Source organism: Marmota monax, unplaced genomic scaffold, assembly GCF_021218885.2.
Source record: "Marmota monax isolate L192 unplaced genomic scaffold, Marmota_monax_Labrador192_F-V1.1 WCK01_AAM20220418_F8-fsc00225, whole genome shotgun sequence".
Taxonomy (NCBI): Eukaryota; Metazoa; Chordata; class Mammalia; order Rodentia; family Sciuridae; genus Marmota; species Marmota monax.
The window spans coordinates 2,085,001-2,105,530 of record NW_026694524.1 but is presented as its reverse complement, the minus strand read 5'-3'; the positions used below and the strand labels follow the sequence as shown (position 1 = coordinate 2,105,530).

The window sequence follows — 20,530 nt, the reverse complement described above, 5'->3', positions numbered from 1 at the left end:
TTTGTGTATTTTTTCCATCCTTTTTTTTTTTTAACCTACTTGTGTTTATATGTAAAGTGAATCTTGTAAATACTGTATGTTTGGCTCTTCATTGTGAAAATCTATCCTGTGTGTCTCTTGTTTGGACTGTGTCTGCTTATAATTAATTTGATTATTAACATGATTGGAAACAGCTGTCATTGTTATGTCTTTGTCTTATTTTCTTCAGGTTGCATTCAAGGCTTTTCTGTTTACATTTAGTTTTTTTGAAGAATTTGACTATGGTGTCCCCTGAGGTTGGCGTTTCCTTTATTGTTATACTACTTACGGTTATTTTTAGTTACTTGGACCTGGAGTTTGATGTCTTTCATCAGTTTTTGAGCATTCTCAGCCATTGTGCTGTCGATTTTTTTTTCTGCTTTATTGTTTTTCTATTCTTCTTGTACTACAATTACATGTATGGTAGACTGTTACTGTCTTAAACATTTCAGATACCCTTTTCTTTTTCTTTACTGCCTGTGGGTCCCCTTCTCCCTTTAAACTGGATGCTTTCAATTGATGTTTTTGAATTCACTGATTTTTTTTTAACATTCCAATTTACTGTTCACCCCCCATTAAAAAAAAAAAAAAATTCAGATGAGTATTTTCCAGTTCTGCAACTTACTTTCTGTGGTATGATTTCCTACCCATTCCTTTATTCATTATGATTATGTATTTTTTGTCTGTAAACATTGTTAAAATAGCTACTATATCTCCCAGTTTCAATATCTAAGTCATTTCACAGTTGGTTTTCATTCATTTCCTTTTCTTTTGAATATGGGTAAAATTTTCTTGATTCTTCATAAGTTGTAATTTTATATATGATGACATATTATCTTACATATGGTATTGTAGAGGTTTGGTGACCCTCCTGCCTCAGCCTCCTAAGTCACTGGGATTACAGATGTGTGCTATCATACCTGGCTCAGTTCAGTTATTTTAGATGATTTGACATTTGTTCTGTTCACACATAGTTCAGCAATCAATCAGAGATTTGGGCACAGTTTATGTGCAAAATATGATATTTCCTCACTGTGTCTCCTTTCTGGGATTTTTCCTTTTACTTCTAGCTCTTGTGGTAGCTGTTGATTTCTATTTGAGTTCTAGCCAGCCAAGTATAAACTGGGGCCTGCCTGCAGGTGAAAATCTCTCGAAAAGGGGATTACTCATCCGGTGACATTTTTTTTTTCTTTACATGTTAACTTTTCCTTTGGTTCAGCCTGATGTTGATCTCCCCTCTGGTACTTTCTGATCATTGACTTTTACATTTCATCCAGAATTTTAAGCTGTCTGTAAAATGTTACTCTAACACTACTAGAGGCAAAACTTCTCCCCAACATTGTAAACCATAAATTTATGTTGTTTTTTAGACATTATTTATAATTGCTGTTTAATGTTCTACTGGAAGCATCCAGTATATTTTAAATCTTTACTTGCCCAGTGACATAGACTTAGGTAGCCCCCAGTTTCCCTAAGTATGAACAGTACCTTTTAGAATATTACTGTTGGAATTTTTCTTTGCTATGTATATCATGAGAGTGAGATTGCTGGATTGTTGTATATTTGTATACCTGATTTCATAAGTAAATTCCCTTTCAACAGGACATGTTTTCCTTTATTCACATTTCCATAGTACTTGGAATTACCTCGAGCTGATCTCGAGGGTAGAAGGTGGTATATCATTTAAACTTGGATTTCTAATTTCTAGAGATATTGCACTTTACATGCCTTTCACGTTTATTATTATAAAATATATAATATGTATAATATAAAGTGTTATAAAATTATATAAATGTGTGGAGTTTTATGTCCATTGCCTGTTTTCATGAAATGTTGAGTTGCATCTTTATTCTTCCTTAAGATTTGTGCTTTTTTGGCCATGTTCGGTAAATTCCCATCCCAAGGAAATATTCTTCCACATTTTCTTATCTTAGCTTTGTACTTTTTACCTTTTATATTTAGGTTTTTAATGCAGTTGTAATTTTTTAATGTAATATGATCCAGCTTCATGTTCCTCAATATGACGTAATCATTTTTCCAAGTATGTCATTGTTTTCGTCACTAGTGTTTGGAGTATGTGTTAATAGCTGTTGAGGTAGTTCTACAAAGATGTCTTGCTCAAATAGAAATGTGGTCATGTTACTTGAAATCATTCAGTGGTTCTCCATTGTCTTAGGATACAGTCAGTTTCTTTAAATGGTTTAGGAATATCTTTCCAAAGTAGTTTCTGCATTTTCTGCCCAGCCTCCTAATACTCTAAACATGTACCTGTTCTTCCTCTGTGAAGTATCATACTAATATTATACATTACACTTGTTTTCCTGTCTATATTATTTACTACTGTCATCCCAGCCATAGCCATTTCTGTCATGTGTTAGACATTGACCAAATATTTTTTGATTGTAGGAATTGAATAATTCTGCCTTTATCCTTCAATAACTGTCTAACTTTTAGACCAGATTAACATTTGGGTGCAACTAGTTTAGCTGATGAATAAAAGTTTACTTAATAACTATGATAATCTCAATGGTCAATTCTCTAAAATCTTCCCACACAAACACAGATATTTATCCTTAAATTGCCAAAGCTGTTTTTTAATCTTACTTGATCCTTAGAACAAACCTTTAAATTGAAAGATGGAGAGATATCTCTTTTTTATTATTTTTTAATTGATGTCTATTCATAGTGTAGGTGACTTGCCTGAGTTCCCATAGTTTTACATTTTTACCTGTTTTTTTTGGCGGGGGAGGGGGAGATTTGTTTGCTCTACTGTGGTAGTAGTAATATGAATAAAAAAGCCGCTTCAGTCTATTGTTTAATCACATATATTTTAAAGGTAATATTTAAAGGGTTTTCTTTTGTTGGCTTTATCCTTTTGTTTTGGAGGAGTTGTCTTTAAGCACTATCATTACAACAGTAATGGCTTTCCACCATATTAATACTTTTGAGGAGAGAACTGAGGATAAATGGTTGCATTTAGAGTTTTCTTGTGGAACCTTAAATATTACAAATATAGTTAAGACTATAAGGGTTTTTGATGTATCTGAAGTCATATAACACAAATATTTTTAGATACTATTTTATATTTTTATCTACATTTGTATTAGGTTTTGTTAGTTTTTGTCATGTTCTCTAGTATTTACTGAGTTGCTTGGAAACTTAATGTTTCTAGGTAGACTTTATCTTCATTATTATTGAGATAATTGATGTAATTAAATAGATTGAGGTGATTTTAGCTATTGGAAGTTAGCAGATTTTTAAAAGGTCATATTGTAGTACTTTGGTATAGTGAATATTACTTTTACTGGTGTTAGATACTCTGGAGCATGGTCTATTCTATTCAAAGCCGTCTGAGGTTGAAGAAACCTCAGTAATGGAATCAATACTTTTTCTTTCAGTTGATTTTTAAAAATATATGAAAGCATCAGTATTGTCTAATCCTTTATGTAATAGTTCTTTAAAGATTATGTTTATTTTTCTCTGAATCTCTTTTTCTACCCTTTAGAGGAAGTATCATTCTGCAAAGGAAGCTTATGAACAACTTTTACAGACAGAAAACCTTTCTGCACAAGTAAAAGCAACCGTCTTACAACAATTAGGTATGTAATAGTATGTGTTTAGTATAAGTGTTTCTTTTTATGTTTTTAGCATGTTAGGATGGCAGATATGTGGCTCATTTATTCTGTTCTATTCCTTCTTTTACTCAGACTTGATAAACTTCATTTGAACCCAACATCCATCTCCCTCCCTTCATTCCTCCCTCCCTTTCTTTCTTTCTTTCTTTGTTTCTTTTTTTATACTTGGGATTCAACCCATGGGTGCTTTACCACTGAGCCACATCCCCCAGCCTTTTTTATCTTTTATTTTGAGACAGGTTCTCACTAAGTGGCCCAGTCTGGCCTCAAACTTGTTATCCTCCTGCCTCAACCTCTTGAGTCGCTGGGATTGTGGGCATTGTACCACCTTGCCTGGTTGAACCCAGTGTATTTCTTCCCTCTGCCAAGCACTGTCCTTGTATAGTGTATCGCAGTATAATTCTTTAGTACAAATGTCCCTTTTAAGCCCTCAGAATTACTCCCAAGTATTTAACCCATGATCCATGCCAGATGTAGATTTAGCACTCAGTTAAGTGATTTGCCTAGAATCACTTAGTGTTTGGTGAGCTTGTTTTCATAGTTTAATTATAACTAAAACTTTTTTTTCTAAAAATTGTAGCACATCTAACACTATATTTCCTATATGTATGCAATTCTATTCTGATATTGAACTTGAGGGTATGTAGCCATTTGGATGTCAGGTGTCACTGTCACCAAGAGGATAATAAAGGAGCTGTTTAACAATAATGCTGTTACCTAATTATTGAATCTTGTTTCTTTTCAGTTTTGTATATTTGGTTTTGGTTAGGGCAAATCATTAATTTTAAACCAAGATTGTACACGGAAGTTTTCATCATGTAACTATGTTTTATATAATTTTGAAGTATTTTAGATTTATTAATATATAATTAGCTATACAAAATAAACACATTACCTTCATATAAAATCTTTGTTTTTAATTTTTAATTTTATCCATTAGAATTTTACTTCAGTTGTCTGTACTTCTTAAGAGTTGTGGAGGATGTAGTTAATTGATTTATTGTTCTGGGGACTGAACCCAGGAGCACTTTGCCACTGATCTACATCCCCAACCCTTTTATTTTTTATTTCGAGATAGGAGCTTGCTAAGTTGCTGAAGCTTTCCTTGAACTTGGGTTCCTCCTGTCTTAGCCTCCTGAGTTACTGTAATTACAGATGTGTACCACCACGCCCAGCTGAAAATATTTATTCTTAATGATGTCATCTTATAGTGTTTGAGTAATGTGAATTTTTATTTGTATTTTGTATTATATTTTATTTTAATACTGAGGCTTGAACCCAGGGGTGCTCTACCACTCAACTGTATACTCAGCCATTTTTATTTTGAGACAGGGTCTTGCTAAGTTGCTGAAGCTGGCCTAAAGCCTGTGGTCCTCCTGCCTTAGTTTCCCTTTCACTGGGATTACAGGCATGTGCTACCATGCCCAGCTAAATTTATATCTTTAAATTAAAGCATGTTTATTAATACAGTAAAAGATTATTTTGATTCTTAAGTAAAAAGAACCAAATGTGATGCCTTTAAAAATGTTAGCAAAAATGCATTTACTTTTTAAATTTAAGAAATAAGTTGAAATAATTTTGGTTTCAACTGTGTCTGACTTATAGATCATCTGATCTCTTTGGCAATGTCTTATTGAATTTCAAGAGTATAAAAGTAAACTTGTCATTGTTTTGAATAGAAAAATACTTGCCCCTAATTGGCTCAAATTTAACCTGCATCAATCCTTCCAATTTTGATTGTCACTGCTGTTGAAACAGCTCCTTTAAAGCCCATTTCTCTAAATACTGTTCTTACTACTATAGTGGGAGAGAGATGGGAAGAACAGATGACTTAATGTGTACTTGACTTAGAGTTGTATAAAACACAGTAACAGAATCCCCTTAAAATATCTTTTGGTGCATAGCAATTAGAGTAAATGTCAGGAACAAAGGGTCTTCATTTATTATATATACTATGGACTGTATACAGTGAACAGAGCTAATTTTATGCATTTGAATGATCCACTGATAAATTTAGCCAGATTATTCCTGTGAATCTTGAAGATTTAGAGTGTACTAATTCAGATTGCAGATACAGCTCAGTGGCAGAGTGCTTCCCCAGTATGCATGAGCCCCTGGGTTCAATCCCTAGTAAATCCACCACACCCCTCAAAATATAAGTTATTTTATGATCTAATCTTTTTATTGATTATCTAGGCAACAAATTCTTAGAAAAACTTATTTATCAAACAATCATTAATGGTATTTGTACATTAGAATACACTTTTCTTACAGCTCTGGGTTTTTAAAATTATCAATTGCCAGTGAGGTAGAGTTGTGTGTGCACACTTTAATCTGAACTATGACTATATAGCCTTATATTGTTACTTGGAAATAAACATTAGGGTTAATAGAGTGTCTTGGAGATTCTTAAAATATACATTGATTTTTACATGGAATAGTAAAAATAAGACTTGGACTGGGGATGTGGCTCAAGCGGTAGCGTGCTCACCTGGCATGCGCGGGCCGCTGGGTTCAATCCTCAGCACCACATAAAGATAAAAATAAAAAAATAAAGATGTTGTGTCCACTGAAAACTAAAAAATAAATATTAAAAAATTATCTCTGTCTTACAAAAAGACAACATTTTTATATTCTTTGTTTGATTACTTTTAATAGAAAAGACTACTGATAGCCAGTAGAACCTTGTTATTTTAACTTTGCTTAATGTTATGTATCTTACATTGGACATTTGATTGATAGTAGATTTCAAATCATAATTGTACTTGAAACTTACCATGTAAAAGTGAATACATCATTAGAGTATGTATGCTTTATAACCTAAACGTTAAATATTATTTTAATTTTTCTTGAATGAAAGCTCGATGTGGCTTTGATAATTATTTACTGTGGGAAACAGACTTTCATTGCCAGAATAGCCAGTTCTAAAATGTGGTAGCATATACTCTAAACTGAATTAATGAGTTGATCGAAAAGGGTATTTTTATTTGTTTTCTGCTTAGTAATCTTAAAAATGAAATACCCAGGTAATGTATGTAAATATTTTAAATCATTTACTATAGGTTGGATGCATCACACTGTGGATCTCCTGGGAGATAAAGCCACCAAGGAAAGCTATGCTATTCAGTATCTCCAAAAGTCCTTGGAAGCAGATCCAAATTCTGGCCAGTCCTGGTATTTCCTTGGAAGGTGAGACTTTTTAGACATATGACTTTGCTTTTGTCCATTTCAATTACAGTCTAAAATGTTAGTTTATACTTATATCCTGAGTAACGTGTTTTCTCTTTTAAATACATTATCAGAAGAATTACAATGGAAGTTAAAAGAAAGCTTTTAAATATGATGGTTTCCTTATAGCATAAAATAAGAAACAGGACATTTCTTATTTCGGTATTGGATTTTCTTTTGACCTGAATTATTGCCAGTTTTTAAAATGTCTTATTGCCAGATATTAATTTTTTCAGTAAAGTGTTTAAATGCCTTTTCTTCTGATTTCTAGTATTTTTTCTTTATGTCTTTACATACCCTTAATAAAGAAGACATAAAGTAGCCTAATGACTGCTGGGAGCCAGTAGAGCTTTGTTATATGTAGTTTTGATTAATAATGTATATCTAAGAAATGAATGAACATAATTTGATTGATAGTAAATCTCAAGTCACAACTGCTTGATATATTTTGGTGGAAAAAGTGGGTACATTATTATTAGATATGTTGAAAAGCAGAAAAGCGACATGTAGGGAAAAACGTTTTCTGAGTCTGGAAGCTTTTGTCATGGTTTTCAAACATTGAATGTCTAAATTATGCTTAGGAATTATCTCACATATACTTTATGTATGTGTATTGGCCAGAAGACTTAGATTCAAGTACTGTCTTAGCTATAATTTGTGGCATTGTGGATGATGCAGTTAAACCTTTTGAGGCTTCAATTTATTTTAACCTGTTAATAAGAGTGGTTCTCAATTGGGGACTGTTGGGGAGTGCTGCTGGCACGTAATGGGTAGAGGTAGGCATGCTGCTAAACATAGTCCAATATATAGGATAGGTCTCTACAACAAAGAATTACCTGGCTCCAAATGTCAATAATGCTGCAGTGGAGGAATTTTAGATTAGGTGATCTGCTAGGTACCAAAAATATCCTATTTTGTTTTCATTTTAATTATTGTTCCATTCTCTGTTTACGTAAGAATATTGTGAGTAAATTTGCCATATAATCACATTAAACTTTAAATTATTTATATGGCTTCATTTTTCCTTTGAATAGCAAGTATTGTTTGTGAGGGACAATGATGCTGTTTCTTTAAAGAAGGAAATAGTAAATATATTAAATATTAATTATTATGTTAAGTAATAAATAGTCAAATATTTAAAATATTCGATTGCTCATTAATGTACAATAAGTATTGACTGAAGGCTACTTATTTAGGGCAGATTTTTTCTCATTCCTGTTCATGCTTATAAAATAGTCTAATTTGAGTTGCTCCTAAATAAAGCTCAAGTGTCTAAACCGTGTTTCTCTTCTGTGAAAGCAAAAACTGGATCTTGTCATCTTTCTTTTTGCCTGACAGAATGATTATTCAATAATGGAATAAACAAGCAAACTAAATTCCATTTGTACGCTAATACCATTACCACTGTTAGTGTAGCAAAATGTGAGGTTTCATGCAGTGATGACTATTAAGAAGATCTGATACTAGGAAGTGGGAGTTTCTAGTTTTCCTATAGTTTCAAAGTTTATATATGAAAATTTCTTTTAATATAGATTAAAAGGAATACATGTTAGAAAGTGTTTTCCTTTTGTCCTGAGATTAGTAGATTAATACAAAACAATAGTGTGAATATCATCTTAGTAAAAGTTTTTAAATTGAAATTCTGGATTTATAAAATTAATATATAATGAGCTATATCTAAAATTATTCTTAGTAATCCTGTAATTTTCAGCTTCAGTGAGCAATATTCCAGAGAAGTTTTAGAGTTAACTGTTTTTACGTGTGAAACCATTGAGATGTCTTTAATTTAATCTTTTGGAAAACGTTTCCAAGTGTGTAATACACTTTTCCTGACTTCTCAAATAAAGGTACTTTTCACAGTTTAACTTGCTTTAGAGTTAAAGGTAATCATTTTAGACATTCATTATTTTTCACCTGTAATAATTCTGGTTCTTGTTTAGATTTACTTTGATATTTACTTACCCTCTTTCGCTGCCTTCTAATGTGAGAAAATTTTGTACATAAATTATATTTTAGAAGTTATTTTAAAGTTCCAAATGAAGACTTCAAGTATCAGAAACTTGGGGGTTTGATGACTAATGTCTCTGAGGCTTTTTATTATTTACTTCTTCATTTAGGTCTGTGTTGAAGATTGAATACGCTCATCATTTACCATGTGTGAAGTTGTAATGTGGTATTCTACTGTATTGACCCCTGTCGTTGACCTTGTTATCACAAATTATAGAATATTAGAGTTGGGAGGGATAAGGGAAGTCACCTTACACCCTATAAGTACTGTCATTTTATAAATGTAGAAAGTAGATTCAGAGGAATAAAATGTTTTGTCCAAGGTCACACAGATATCACAACAGGAACTAGACCCTAGGTTAACCCAGGGCTTTTTAAATTACATAGGCTGTCTCAGAGGAACCTAGTTAAGGAAAAGTTGTTGGTGATTGGATTGGGACATTTCTATTTGGGCACATTGATTTCCTACTTTGACTTTGTAGGACCAGAATGTGAAAACACTGGTTTGGGGGCACAAACTGCTTATTTCTGCCAGCAGTTATGCAAATTTGTCTATAAATCTAGAGATTTGGCTTTGATTTAATAACAACAAAAGGAGCACATTTCCTACTCTTTGTTAAGCGTTCCCTTTCCCTCTAGTATCTGTCCCTGTTTGGCATTTTTGCTGACCTTTTCTCATGAATTTTCCCTTTATGAAGTGGTCTGTAGATGCTGTCTGAAACTTTTTTTCTTCTGTCTCAGCTACTAATGTTTTTTCCATTGTCCAGTGCACATGGTGGTGATTCCTTAGACTTACATCTCTTTTAGGTGTCCTATGCTCTTACAGCTTCTCTTCCATATAGATAAATTCTAAGTCTAGATTTGTGTTTTTATAAGCTATCTTAAAATTCCAGGTCCACATCTGTTCTTTACCAAAATTTCCCATTTTAATGTCTTCACTGTGTTAAAATCAGTATATATCAAACCACATTCATCACACTCCTCCCCTATCCAGCTTCTTGCTCTTTTCCTTTTGGGGGGGGAAAAATCACCATTTTCTTCCCTTTTCTTATGTTGCCAGGGATGGAATCCAGTGCCTCATACATGCTGCACAAGCTCTCTACCACTGAACTGTACCTCCAGCCCCATTTCTTTCCTGTTTAATCAGGCTTTAAAGCTAAGTTATAGCCCCCATCACCATGCATATCTAATCAGCCAGTTATGGAGTCTTTATTTGTCTTTTGCATTCTTGTTTTTGCCATCTTTTGTTCTCAACAGTTCCATTACTTTCACTTCAATTTCTACCTTTTCAAAACCAGTGAGTGTTGGGAGGCTGAGGCAAGAGGATCTTAAGTTCAAGGCCAACCTCTACAACTTAGCAAGGCCCTGTCTCAAAAGGGGGGTGTGTGTGGCTCAGTGATTAAGCACCCTTGGGTTCAATCCCCAGTCCAAAAATAAAAGAAGTGTGACCATCCTTTTTTTTTTTTTTATTGTGCATAACTTATTTTCCTTTTAGTCTGCCTGTACATTGTTCGCAGAATTAATATTCCTGTAAAGTGCTTCCATTATGACCTTTTCCCTTGTTAGGAAAACAAACTTCAGGGTATTCTTGAGATGGTATTCTCTACTGTTTTGTATCTGTGTTTTCTTATAAATACACTATTCTTTGCTCATACTTATTCAAAATACCTTCTCTCATCTTCTCTGCCTAAATTAGTGACTCCCAGACTTTTAGATGACATGAAAGATTCAAAGAATAAATTTAAGATAAAAATATGTTGTTCAGGCAAGCAAAGGTGTTTAATTTTTTTGTTTTGCACAGCACGAATATTAGCTTATTAGAAAAATTTTATATGTGTATCTTGTATGTGTGATTGTTTTTTCATTTTGTCTGCTTGGCAAACTTGCCATATGTTAACTGGCAATTGGAATCACTGATCTAAATAATAAGCACTTACACATAGTCATACCACTTATTCTTACTCTCCCCACCACCTTTTTTTTTTTTTTTTTGCATTTTCTAAATTCTGCAGTAAATAGTAATCTGTTTCTAGATTGTCTTTGCTAGCCATTTCATATGGTATTGCGACATTTATTTTTAATTCTCAGCTAAATTATAAGCTTCTTGAAGACAGAGACTGGGGTTTTTCTTTTCTTTTTTCCTTCGGTGCCAAGCTAAGAAGACAATTTCTGTATTTGTAATTTCAGCTGCTATCTATGTCCATCTGCTAAATTTGTATTAAGAAAATGGCAGGTCCTTGAAAACTTCAATCTTACCTTGCTTTCTTCATTAGTCATCAAAATATTGCACTTTTTATTTTGTTGTTTCTGATACTTAGATATCTGAGATGGACTGTTACATTTTTAATGAATTAAAGAATTATTGCCTTCCATGTTAATGAGAAAGAAGAATAGAAATCTGATTCAAGTCTTACCAACATTCAGTGTTTTGTTTGTTTTAAACTATATTCTGACTGTATGGAAAGGTAGAGATGAAGATACGTAAGTGGAGTGGGAAGGGGGCATGTTCAACTCTTGATATTATAATATTGAAATGATATGGCCAAAACCTATTTTAAGGGACTTCATTAGTACAGCATGCTTTAGCACTTATAAGACAGACTATAATATACTTTACTGGAGTGCTTATTATAATATACATTATAATTCCCATATATGTATACACACGTATACACACATATACATAAATATATTAAACTTACTAGGCTTTTTAAAAATTTACTTTGATATATAGTTCATCCTTACAGCAAATTAATTAATTTCAGTACTAATGGAATTTTCTTGATTTCCCCTCCCCTCTCAGGTGCTATTCAAGTATTGGGAAAGTTCAGGATGCCTTTATATCTTACAGGCAGTCTATTGATAAATCAGAAGCAAGTGCAGATACATGGTGTTCAATAGGGTAAGACTTTGTATAAAATTAATGGTAATTTAGTTGACGTGCAAAGAAAATTGCATCATATACAATGTACTTTTTTTCTTTTTTCTTGGTACCGGGGGTTGAACTCAGGGGCACTCGACCACTGAGCCACATCCCCAGCCCTATTTTGCATTTTATTTAGAGACAGGGTCTCACTGAGTTGCTTAGCGCCTCACTAAGTTACTGAGGCTAGCTTCGAACTCTCGATCCTCCTGCCTCAGGCTCCCGAGCCCTGGGATTACAGGCATGCGCCACCGCGCCCAGCTCATATATAATGTACTTTCGTAGTTTAAATCATGTTGTGAATCTAAGCAGTTCCTCTTAGTTAACTTATTTGTTCTTAATTTCTCTTCCTAGTGTGCTATATCAACAGCAAAATCAGCCTATGGATGCTTTACAGGCCTATATTTGTGCTGTACAATTGGACCATGGCCATGCTGCAGCCTGGATGGATCTAGGCACTCTCTATGAATCCTGCAACCAGCCTCAGGATGCCATTAAATGCTACTTAAATGCAACTAGAAGCAAAAGTTGTAGTAATACCTCTGCACTTGCAGCACGAATTAAGTATTTACAGGTAAAATTTTTAAATAGCAGTCTCTTAAAGCCATGTATTTACCCAGGACACTCAGGCAGGAGGAGGGTGGCTGGAAAGTTTGTCTAGTTGTGTTTTGATGTCTATAATCTGTTTCCATATTTTGTAAACATACCATAGCTTGTAATATTATTTTACTTTTCATTTTAAGTAAGATATACAGTATTTTAAAAGATGCTCTTTTGCACATTTACGCTGTTGATGCATATTAATTTACATAATTTTTTTCTATGTGCTGTCTACATTTTTAAGTTGTCATAGCATTTTAAAGAAAAGAACACAAACACTGTCTTTCACTCTTGCTTGGAGTTTCATGAGAAGACAGCTATGAGAACTCTGAAAACAGAGCTCAGCTTTGTTTTGATTCTCACAAAGGTTTATATTCCGGTTACCCTCTTTATACTTAGTATCTTTCTAAAGCCCCAAATTTAGAAGCTATTTTCTTTAAAAAAACAATTAGCTATACCATTTAGGAAGATTTAGTGGACTTGCTCTTACTCAAGTAGGCTTGTGTTAAATTTGCTTTTTACATAATTTTTCCTAGGCTCAGTTGTGTAACCTTCCACAAGGTAGTCTACAGAATAAAACTAAATTACTTCCTAGTATTGAGGAGGCGTGGAGCCTACCAATCCCCGCAGAGCTTACCTCCAGGCAGGGTGCCATGAACACAGCACAGCAGGTGAGAAGTTGGGTTATGTTCTGCAGGTGCCCAGCTTTAAGGGTTCTTTTCAATCTGTAGTGGTCAAGCTTATTTTACTAAGCCCAGGAGGCTTTTATTAATGAAAAGCCTTTTGATTTAATTGCAAAGGGAATCTAGACCAAAATAAAACTCCCTCTGATATGGGAAGATTTTGGGGTGCCAACTTAGACCTTTGTGCATTTTCATTATTTTGAAGGAGATTTCTTAAAGTAATGCTGCAATGGTTTATTTAATTTTTAAAGCAAGTTTTTCAAAGGAAGGTACACATTCCTCCATTGATTATTCATTTGATTTTGATTTTCGATAATTGCAATCAGCGATGTCCACATAGCTTTGAAAAGTATGCAGCTTGTAAAGTTTTGTAATTTGAAGGAATGAATTAAGAACATATAGAACCCTATTTTTGTCTTCCTTCTGTGATTCTTAGGCATGTAAACCTCATCATCCAAATACTGAACCTGTATTAGGCCTCAGTCAAACACCAATTTCACAGCAATCCTTGCCACTACACATGATTCCTTCTAGCCAAGTAGATGACCTGTCCAGTCCTGCCAAGAGGAAAAGAACATCTAGTCCAACAAAGGTATATGTTTTAGAGAAATAGAAATCCCAGTCAAAAGAGAAGCTCTAACTGCCCTCAAATTGTGCAGTTTGAACAACTCCTGTCCTTTACTTTAAATCTGTGGACATCAAAGAGTGAAAGGTTTGAGTTTTTCCGTCCCAAACTCTTGGAATCATTAAATATAGACATAGGGATAAATTTGCATTCATCAAATCATTTTATTCATCTCCTTGCCGTTAAGATCTCAGCACACTTTTCATCATCACTTTTTACTGACATTGAAATAAACTTAATGTTGGATCTAGTGAACAGTTTGATATTTAGGCTAGCCACTTGGGCCATAGTTTAGGGGTGGGTCTTTTGGGGTGGCTTATTAAAGAATTAGTATTTTAAATTTATGATTTATAAGCTTAATATGCATGAAAAATTATCTTTTTAAAGAATATAATGTTATAACATCTTTTATGTGTAAATAGTCCATAGTCATTTGGCCTCCATTAGTCATTATTGTTAACTCTATGGATTTAACCAAATATTCTTTAATTTTTTTTGTTTTTATCAATTTCCCTCAGAATACTTCTGATAATTGGAGTGGTGGCCATGCTGTGTCACATCCTCCAGTACAGCCACAAGCTCATTCATGGTGTATGACACCACAGAAATTACAGGTATGTAAAACTACACTTTTGACAGATTGTTTTTTCTATTAAAATGTAGTAGAGGTAGTAAGTTTTAAGTTCTTTAGGTATTCTTAAAGTTGAATGGTAGTTAACTGAATTGATAAGTCCATAAGTAAAATGAACCCACATTTGCCAGAAAAATGGAGATAAATTCACTCGTTTTCATTTTATTTTTAAATAATTCTTTCTTTTTTTCTTTTTGTAAACAGGTAATACATTCACATGGTTCAAAATGCATAAACTGTAATGTAGAAAATACATATGGTAAAACCTCCTTCCAATTCCTGCCCTTACCACTCACTTCTCCTAACAGATGGCTGGTGTTACTAGTTTCTTTTCTGTCTTTCCAGAAATAGTTGTACATGTACAAGCGGATAAGCTTACCCCCCTTCATATACTATTCTCCTTGTTTAATAAAAGAGAATATACTATATTCAAGTTGTTACCCCTTATCTGTAGTTCTACTTTCTGCAGTTTCAGTTACCAGCAGTCAACTGTGGTCCAAAAACATTAGATGAGAAATTTGAGAAATAAACCATTGATAAATTTTAAGTTGTATTATTCTGAGTGGCATGATGAAATTCTACTCTGTCCCACAAAGGATGTGAATTATCCCTTTGTCCTGCATATTCACACTATTATATACTGCTTGGCCTTAGTTATTTAGTGGCTATCTCATTTATCAAACAACTGTTGTAAGCTGGGCACTGTGGCACATGTCTGTAATCCCAGCAGCTTGGGAAGCTGAGGCAGGAGGATTCCAAGTTCAAAGCTAGTCTCAGCAACTTAGCGAGGCCCTAGCAACCTAGTTAGACCCTGTCACAAATAGAAATAGAAATGGCTCAGTGGTTAAGTGCTTCTGGGTTCAATCCCTGTTACAAGAAAACAAAACAAAAACTGATGTGATTTTGTGATATTTCAGTGCTTGCATTCAAATAACCCTTAGTTTACTTGATGATAACCACAAAACATGAGTTATGATTTTGACAGTTTGGATATGCAAAAGAGGAGCCACACAATGCTGCCTTTAAGTGAAAAGATGAAAGTTCTTTATTTAATAAGAAAAGGGAAAAAAAAATATGTTGAGGTTGCTAAGATCTAAGGTAAGAATAAATCTCTTACCCATGAAATTGTGAAGAAGGAAAAAGAAATTGGTCATTTTGTCGTTGTACCTCAAATTGCAAAAGTCATATCCACAATGTGTAGTTTTTTTTAGGATAGAAAAGGCATTAAATTGCAGGTTTGGTAATCGACAGTTTTAGGTTTCCATTGGGGTCTAAGAAGATATTCCATGTAGATGAAGGAGGTCTACTGTATGCTATTTAACAATGCATTTTACAGACTTCTCATGTCAGTATGTAAAGTGCTTCTTTGTTCTATGGTTGCATCATATTTCTTTCTATAGATGCCACACTTGTTCTTTAAGCAAATAACTAACTTTGCACATTCAGCTTGTCTTCAAACTTTAGCTGTTCCAAGCTGCTGGGATTACAGAGCTGCTTCAAGATGCATTATTGTCATAATATATTTTTAAGCTTTAGGAATTTTCTATACATGTGCTGAAAAATATTGTATCAATCAGTAAAATTTCATGTCCATTTCTCTGAAAGATCACATTATAGTAAGCTTTGTTTATATGAATTCTTAGTTCTTAGGTTTTTCAAGCTTTTTAAAGGACTTTATCTTGGCGTTGATGATTGTTGGTCAGAGATCAGTGTCTTTGTCCAGATAGTGGCTCTGAGATTATTCAGTTATTTCAGAGAAAGGTTGCTTAGAACACTTAACTTGTTTCTTAAATATGTCTTTGACTGTATTCTCCTTTTTTCTTCTTCTAGCACTTGGAACAGCTCCGCGCAAATAGAAATAACTTAAATCCAGCACAGAAACTGATGCTGGAACAGTTGGAAAGTCAGTTTGTCTTAATGCAACAATCCCAAGTGTGTATAGCATTTTTTCCCTAAAATTTGTTAGCATTTTGAGTATTTTTATTAACTGTAATATTATTTTAGAGCATGTTCATACCCAATTCTGTTTTCTACCAATATTTCATAGAATTTAGTGATATTTGCTTCTTAAAATACTAATAATAGCAATTATACTTTAGAAAAAAATCAGCAATAAATTTAATTTTGAACACTTCATGTTTTATTATTTATTTACATGACATTTGACCTGTATCCTAAGGGCTTAAATTATTTAGCACCTAATAAGCTATCCTAAACTGAGATGCCATTTTTATAGGGTATGTTTAGTTTGAAGATCTGGCGTACTTGTTTATGATGAAATTTTGAGATCTTCTATTTTGTGTTATAGAAAGGACCTAGTTCATATTTCATGGCATAATCATCACAAATTTTTTTGCCCCTTCCCTTTTTTCTTTTTGCAAAAATGTGAGATGTGACCATTTTAAATTTGTGCTAGTGTTACTTAAAAAATTTATTACTGAACTCTTTGGTGAAAGATTAAGACACTTGTGAATATGTTAATGCAGTGGAGATGATTATGCAATGAAATATGCTAAATTGTAGATTTCATAATTTTCAACTGCTTTCTTTAGTGATTACTAATGGGATGTTTCTTTAAAGTGAAACATTTTTGCCTTTTTAAAAAAATTTTTTATTTTAATTAGTTATACATAAAAGGAGAATGTATTTATGCACTTTGATATAATTTCTCATTTTTCTGAGTATACATGTTGTGAGGATAGGAAACATTTCTGCTTCTTATATGTGAATAAATACAATTTCTTATTTTTAGCATTGCTATTTTTCAGCCTAGCAAAATATTAGGGTTAAATCAGAGATTACCTGATTATTCATCTTCACATTCTGATTCTGTTTCCCTTGGACCACACACATAGCATTTACTACTTTTCATTTGTTTTGACAGATGAGACAAACAGGAGTTGCACAGGTACGATCTACTGGGATTCTTAATGGCCCAACAGCTGACTCATCACTGCCTACAAACTCAGTCTCTGGCCAGCAGCCGCAGCTTACTCTGACCAGAATGCCTAGCGTCTCTCAGCCTGAAGTTCGTCCTGCCTGCCCTGGGCAGCCTTTGGCCAATGGACCCTTTTCTGCAGGCCATGTTCCCTGTAGCACATCAAGAACGCTGGGAAGTACAGACACTATTTTGTTAGGCAATAATCACATAACAGGAAGTGGAAATAATGGAAACGTGCCTTACCTGCAGCGAAACGCACTCACTCTACCTCATAACCGCACAAACCTGACCAGCAGCGCAGAGGAGCCGTGGAAAAACCAACTATCTAACTCCACTCAGGTAGTAGACCAGCTGCTTTTTTGTCCTCCCATATAGTAGTATTATCTTTATTTGGTTTTATACATTTTAAGAGAAGAAGTAGTAAAACTTGAGGTAACTGTTTTTATGAGGATTTTTGTAGTACTACAGTTTTCTTACGATATTGTGATTCAGTACATGCATATATATTTTCTTTTCCTCTAAAATTTCCCCAGACACAGGTATTCTAACATATATACAAAAGAAGAAGAAAATAGATCATATAGTCCCCCCAAACCCATTGTTAGTTTACAGTGGTATCTATCATAAGCAAGATGTTCATTTCTGTAGCAGTAGATAGTGATCAACATCTGAGTATATTAGGAAAGCAGATCCAAGAGGATTAGCTCATAGAGTGGGGTGTAAGAAAAAGAAGTCTCAGCTAGCTAGACAAACTGGATGAATAGAGGATACCTCGGGTATCACCAGGGGGTAAAAACAGGTTGAGAAGAAAACTCATTATTGAACCTTGGGGCATTCTAGTCTAATATGCCAGGAAATTTAAGTACCAGCAAAGAGGAACAAAAGAGGATTGACCTGTGAGGTAGTAGAAGATCTAGGAGAATGTAGTGATTATCTGGAGCCAAGGAGGAGGTCATGATCAAAGTGTACATTAAAGAGTGCTTATAGATCAAGTAAGGTGAACTGGGTATTGATCATCTGGGATATTTGGTGACATTGCTGGGCTTGAGAAACTGCAGAGTATAGGCAAAATCTGCCCTACAATCTGTTTTTTTTTAATTAATAATAGCTAGTGAGCAATAGATGGGTTTTGCATTTTTAAAGGGTTGTTTAAAAAAAATGAAGAATGTGTGAAAATGTATGACCTGCAAAGCCTGAATATTTTCTATCTGATCCTTTACAAAAAAGATCTGCCAACCTTTGTATAAGAGCAATTTCATTGGATTGTTGGGGGAAGAAGGCTTGCCTTCAAAATGAAATGGGAGTAAAAAAAATGGAAGTATCAAATATAGACAATTCCAGCACAGATACTCAGAGTCATATAGGCTATATAAATAGGAAGTATAGCTGAAGGGTAGGTAGGATCAAGAGTTGTTTTGTTTTAAATTTAAAATGAGAGAGAAAGCAGTGAAAACTAATGGGAAGCATTTAGTAGAGAGGAATAAATTGACAAGAAAGAAAAGAGAATTGTTACAGTGGACAGAGGATATGGTTTTGGGAATTCATTGTTTTTAAACATTAAAGGAAGAGGATAACATGAGATTTTTGTTTAAATACTTATAAAAGTTCTAATGTATAATTGGTAGTTAATAAATGGGAGCCATTGTGAGGATTGCAAGATATGGTTCTATTATATTTTTACATATAGTTGCTGGAAATTTGCTATCCTTTAAAAACATAATGGGGGGTGGGGGGAGAACAAACCAAAACCGAAACCTCAGGTTGCAGGCCTTCATAAATGACTGAGAATACTGAGTGGCAGGGAGCTCCAGCCTTTGTTTTACAGGCCTCTCAAGTCTAGTGTCTGTTGGAATGTTACAATTCAGGTAATGAAATTGAGAAAGTTGTCTAAAAATACTGTTGAACTGATTCCAGGTCACACATTTCCCAAATGAGGTTGCTGCATGTCACTACAGCTGGAGAGCCTCTATTTCTGGTATTAAAAGCATAGATCTCAGTTAAACAGTATTTTTTTATATATACTGTCTCATAATTAAACTTACTCAGATATTTTTCTGAAGTCATAATGAAAACTAAACCATTGACAAACCTATATGATATAATGTACACATTTGATCTTTTGGTGATAGGAAGAAATATAGATCTGTTGTTAACTTGCATTAATAGTTTTGAATAGTTTATTCAGAATTTGCTTTTGGTAACTAACAAGATATGAAAGTAAAATTATATAAATCATAGGTGATTCTTCAGCAAGTACTCTGAATTTATTGCTTAAAATGTCTTGATTTGCAGATAGAGAAGGTGTAATAAGCAAGTTTACCACATGTCTGCATATTAAATCAATGTATTTGTTGAATGGTTAGCCTCTGAGTTAAATATTTGATGATAAATGAAATTTTGGCTCACTTACCCAGACTTTCTTGGATAATGCTTTAAATATGGATATGCTTATAATCAATATTTTTACTTTATGAAAAGTTTCCATGTAACTTAACAGATTTCATCTTTCAGCTATTATTATGGTTGAATTTTTAGTTACATATTTAATCATCTAATTGCACTCCTTTACATGATCACTGATGTGTATCAACTTTTTATGTTCCTAGGTTTTTAGTTTTTAGGTAGATAAGCTTCTTGAATAAAACATCATTAGTTCAGATTTTTAGCTTAAGAAGCTTGTTTTAGGGGCATGCTAGCTGATTTTAACTAGATTAGATGTAAATTCAGCCTTTTGCATATAAATATATCATCAGCTAAATTATTATTCTTTTATAGCTTATTACTGACAAGTTAAATTTCACCTTTCAAAATGCTTCTAATCTTGGTACTGATGTAATTTTCAGCTCAAAACACAAAAGTCTTGAATTTTTTTCGAGGGGTTGGTGTCCATTTAGTTGGAATATAAGATAAGTTAATATATGATAATCTTATAAATCTTGTGAACTACTACTAGTTTTGATCTGAAATATAACAATTGAAAACTACTAAATTATTGTTTCACAATTCCAATGTTAATAGTATTGTTGAAAAATTAAGCTTTCCGACTTAATTATTTTGTCAGTAAAATAAAATGAAATATTCTTCTTAAAGAAGTTTCTCTGTGACAGCAGGGGCAATTTTCAGGTAAACATTGTACATCTTAGTTCCATTTATCTTGTTTTCATTTCATTAAATGTCCTAAGTGACCTTCCTGTGGACTTGAAACTTTTACTAACTGTAGTATACTGCCCCCTCAGATT

The 20,530-nt window shown here is 33.5% G+C and overlaps 1 protein-coding gene across 7 annotated transcripts in view; it reads left to right on the top strand.

The window, feature by feature from the left end:
- Kdm6a (lysine demethylase 6A) overlaps positions 1 to 20,530 on the top strand; it is a 256,255-nt gene that overhangs the window by 197,525 nt on the left and 38,200 nt on the right. For 2 of the 7 annotated variants that reach the window (XM_046420177.2, XM_058571464.1), the window contains 9 exons: positions 3,524 to 3,617; positions 6,716 to 6,842; positions 11,692 to 11,790; positions 12,166 to 12,385; positions 12,948 to 13,082; positions 13,531 to 13,686; positions 14,238 to 14,333; positions 16,181 to 16,282; positions 17,235 to 17,630. In XM_046420177.2, the coding sequence (XP_046276133.1) occupies positions 3,524 to 3,617; positions 6,716 to 6,842; positions 11,692 to 11,790; positions 12,166 to 12,385; positions 12,948 to 13,082; positions 13,531 to 13,686; positions 14,238 to 14,333; positions 16,181 to 16,282; positions 17,235 to 17,630 (1,425 nt within the window). The remainder of the gene's footprint in view (positions 1 to 3,523; positions 3,618 to 6,715; positions 6,843 to 11,691; positions 11,791 to 12,165; positions 12,386 to 12,947; positions 13,083 to 13,530; positions 13,687 to 14,237; positions 14,334 to 16,180; positions 16,283 to 17,234; positions 17,631 to 20,530) is intronic. The other 5 variants (XM_046420182.2, XM_046420181.2, XM_046420179.2 and 2 more) reach the window with 4 other exon arrangements.